Source organism: Pteropus medius, unplaced genomic scaffold (genome assembly GCF_902729225.1).
Source record: "Pteropus medius unplaced genomic scaffold, Ma_sr-lr_union100, whole genome shotgun sequence".
NCBI classification, from domain to species: Eukaryota; Metazoa; Chordata; class Mammalia; order Chiroptera; family Pteropodidae; genus Pteropus; species Pteropus medius.
This window is the reverse complement of record NW_024352066.1, coordinates 36,364-40,748: the sequence shown is the minus strand read 5'-3', so window position 1 is coordinate 40,748 and position 4,385 is coordinate 36,364. Positions and strand designations below refer to the sequence as shown.

At 39.2% G+C, this 4,385-nt stretch overlaps 1 protein-coding gene across 1 annotated transcript; it reads left to right on the top strand.

Annotated features, from left to right (window-relative positions):
• The first annotated feature begins 2,905 nt into the window (after nucleotides 1-2,905).
• Nucleotides 2,906-4,137, top strand: LOC120589318 (olfactory receptor 18-like). Its single transcript, XM_039846858.1, has one exon. It carries the CDS (start codon nucleotides 3,106-3,108, stop codon nucleotides 4,135-4,137), a length of 1,032 nt encoding a protein of 343 aa, XP_039702792.1. The 5' UTR covers nucleotides 2,906-3,105.
• Nucleotides 4,138-4,385: the final 248 nt, after the last annotated feature.

The following is a 4,385-nucleotide window of genomic DNA, read 5'->3' as shown; positions in this document are numbered from 1 at the left end:
TTTTCTACTTTTTATTTTTTTAATTTAATTTTATTAGTTTTAAGTATACAGTACATTGGTTAGGCGTTTATATAATTTGTAAAATGATTCCCCTAATTGCTCCTTCTCTCCTCTGGCTCTCTACCTAGCCAAAATATTAATGCTAACTGCATTCTCTATGCTGTGCTCCCCATCCCAAATGTCTTCTTTCTAATTTATGTTTCACAACTCTTCCTCCATTCTCCAAGCTGTTGCAACCCCCCTCCCCAGATCATCCACTCTATGTTACTAGTCTTCTTTGGGACCAATTTCTTCTTTTGACCCTTAATTCACGCTCAGTGAAATCATATAATTTTCTGTCTAACAGCTTTCACACTCCTTTCAACCTTCTCTAGGTCTCATCATGTCAGTAGAATGGTGAGTTTCACCTTTTTTGAAATGTGTGTTCATTAACCTCCTAGACCACCAACTTCTTTATCCAATCATTTCTAGATGGGCAGGCTGGGGTCAACTTCCATATCTTGGCTTCTTATGGGAATTATTGCTGTAGAGACCCAAGGTTTTAATTTATTAAATTTAAGTCAATTATTCCGTAACCTTTTCATGGATTTTTGCAGGCAATGGGGTTTTAATGCAAAAAGAGGTGGAGTGGAAACAGTGGTCCCAAAATAAGGGCAGGCATAGTCTTTATTTTTATATTTGGATCCGTAGATATGGGGTACCTAGTTAAAATTTCATTGTTAGGACCATATATTGTGTATTTGGGCTATGTTGAGGACATAATTTTACCAATTGCTGCGTCAGAATGATATAAATCTGATTCCCGAACCTATGTTGAGAATCTAAGGAGGCAATTAATTTACATTTGTTTTCTTCTTCTATAAATTTAGTATGCTCCTAGAGGATTTCTAACTTTGGGTCTAACTTACAAATCTGTTTTAATTTTATTTTCTTTTCCTTACTAAGTTTCCTCCTTCCCTTCTTCATTATTTCCTTTATTTCTTCCTTCCTCCTTCATTTATTCTTCCTTCGGCTATTCCTTTATTTCTATTCCTTCCTTCCTTCCTTCCTTCCTTCCTTCCTTCCTTCCTTCCTTTCTTTCTTTCTTTTTTTGTTCTTTCTTTCTTGTTCTTTCTTTCCTCCCTTATTTAATCATGGGATACATTTCAAGGGCAGTTCTCTCTATTCTGGTCATATTTAACATTTCTCTTGCCAGAGAACCTTAAATCAGTATCTTCAGGTTGAGGGACTTCCTCCATGATGATGGTTCCTTTGTAAGGTTCATGTACTGTGTGCATAAATCAGTTTGGAATTAAGCCTTTTGCTTTGCCACAGAATGCCATGGTGCCATCCTAATACCCTGAGGATCCAAATCTTTGTCAAGACAAAGGTATGGATAATAGCAGCAGCAGACATATTTAAAGGTTCTGAAAGCTCTCTGTGCTTAGGAGTGCAAACCTCAGCATGACCCATAATAGCTGCATTTCTTTCTCTCCTCTCCTCTCCTCCCTTCTCCCAACTCCTCCCTTCTCTTTCCTTTGCTCTCTCTCTTCTTCTCTCTCTCTCTCTCTCTCTCTCTCTCTCTCTCTCTCTCTCTGCCCAATTCCTTTTAATAACTACTCTTTTGTGAGAATCACCCCAATGGACCTATACTGCACACAGGGTAAACTCTTTCCCTTGAGCACCATAGGGGCCAGTGCATGGTTGAAACACACACCGATCAGGGTAAGAATCCTTCCCCTGACCCTAATGTCACTCATATCTTCATCCTAAGACACAGATAGGTCTGGGACATGACAGAAGACCCAGGGCCACATTAAGGAAAGATCCAACTCCATAGTTTTGTCTCTATTAGGTAAGTAATGTAGAAACTTCTAAGTGAGGTCAGTAAGATCTCTAAGAAAGAATTAGAAAGACTCAATAAATGCAGCACGATGCAGCACTGTCCAAAGTTCAAGCTTGCCATCACACAGCAGAACCGGAGCAAGAAAAGTCACTTTTGATGCTGGTGGTCCTTGTCTCCACACCTCGCTCACCACAACAAGTGAATGCTCTGCAGGAGTAGGATGAGCTCTCACCTCAAAATTGGCTTAGATATTGAGGCTGAAAATGCTACACATTCAAGAGCGTATAAAAAGTTTTATTCTTCATATGGGTATCTCCCTTTCTGGAGGAAGCCTAGAAGCCTACCTAAGCTGGTCTGCAATGACATGAGAGGTCAAGGAAAGTGGCTGTTTTTTTTTTAATTGTGGTTATGGTGTGAGTTCAGAGTGAGAGTTTCTACATATGTGAGGTTTGAACTCTCTCGCTGTCGCCAAAGGAGGAAAGAGTCAGCCTTACTAAAAATTGAGATATCATTAACACATAAGATATAAGTTTCAGGTATACAACATAATGATTCAATATTTGTATATATTACAAAGAATTACAACACAAGTCTAGTTAAGATTGGTCACTGAGCATAGTTACAACTTTTTTATTGTAATGAGAACTTTTAGAATCTACTCTCTTAGGCACTTTCAAATACAAAATATAATATTATTAATTATAGTCAACATGCTGTACATTACATACCCATGACTTTTTTATTTTATAACTGGAGGATCAAGCTTTCTTATCAAGTAGTCGAGTTGCTGGCAGAAGGGGAAGAGGAAGAGGAGCGGTTTAAATTGGCAGTGGCCAGATATCACACACACACACAAACACACACACACACACACACAAATGGAATCAGACACTTTATTACATAGCTCTTATAGTATGTTTATAAATTGTCCAAATTGAGAGAGTTATTTGCACTGCACTTGGATAAAATAAAATACATTTGATTGCTTATTAGTGTCCTTTGATAAAAGAAACTAATAAAGAACTTTTTTTTCTTAAGGAAGGAAGATAGTTCTCACTGCTTTCCTTCACAGGAGGGGACTGATAGGTTACTATGTTTATGGATTTTTAAATCTATAAATAACATTCTCCTCTAATTTCTCTAGCTCACCTTTTCCAAAGGGATGCATGTAGTAACAGCTTAATGCAAATCCAGTGTGAAAAGAGTTCTCAGAATAATGTTTGTCATAACCGAGAAATACTACAGAAAAAGTATGGTGTTCGATTGTGAATATTTTATTTATGAATTACTTAAATCCAAAATATAGACTCACTGATGGATACTTGTATACTTGTTTCCTTTACAACAATCCTCCTTTATTTTCCAAAAGGTGTCTGTGCTCTGTGGAACCACAGAACATAACAGGTGTCTTGAAATTTCTCCTCCTGGGACTCTCAGATGATCCAGAACTGCAGCCTCTAATTTTTGGGCTCTTCCTGTCCATGTACCTGGTCACCATCCTGGGGAATCTGCTCATCATCCTGGCTGTCAGCTCTGACTCCCACCTCCACATACCCATGTACTTCTTCCTCTCCATCCTGTCCATGGCTGACATTGGTTTTACATCTACCACCATCCCCAAGATGATTTTAGACATCCAGACTCACAGTGGAGACATCTCCTATGCCGGCTGCCTGATTCAATTGTCTTTTTTTAATCTCTTTGGATGTCTGGACAGTACACTCCTCACTGTGATGGCCTATGACCGATTTGTAGCTATTTGTTACCCCCTGCACTACCCGGTCATCATGAACATGCGCTTCTGCAGCCTGCTGGTTCTCATGTCCTTCTTGATCAGCCTTTTGGACTCTCAGATGCACTGCTTGTTGATGTCACAACTTGCCTTTTGCACAAATGTGGAAATTCCTCACTTCTTCTGTGACCCTCCTCAACTCCTCAAGCTGGCCTGTAATGATACCTCCACCAATAACATATTAATCTATATTTTTGGTGCCATCTTTGGTGGAATTCCACTCTCAGGGATCGTTTTCTCTTACTATAAAATTGTTTCCTCCATTCTGAGAGTCCCATCATCAAGTGGGAAGTATAAAGCCTTCGTTACCTGTGGTTCTCATCTGTCAGTTGTTTGCTTATTTTATGGAACAGGCCTTGGGGTGTACCTTAGTTCGACTGTTTCACATTCTCTCAAGACAGGTGCAGTGGCCTCAGTGGTGTATACGATAGTCACCCCCATGCTGAACCCCTTCATCTACAGTCTGAGGAACAGGGACATCAAGAGAGCCCTGCAGAGTCTCCTCAACAGAACAGCCTAGTCTCAATACTCCCTTCCCTCCATACTGTGGTTAGTAGATTAGAAATTTCTGCGAAACCAAACATCTGGGATAGGTAAACATGCCTCTTTTGGCACACAAGTTTTCTATCTCATGGTTTTCATTTCTTTTGATCAATTATATCTGAAAGTTCTTCTTTGATGGGATTAAGGGACTATTCTGTGATCCTATGTATGTCAAAATCGCTGTACAATTGAGTTTAATTACAACTGGAATAGTATGTATTTGTC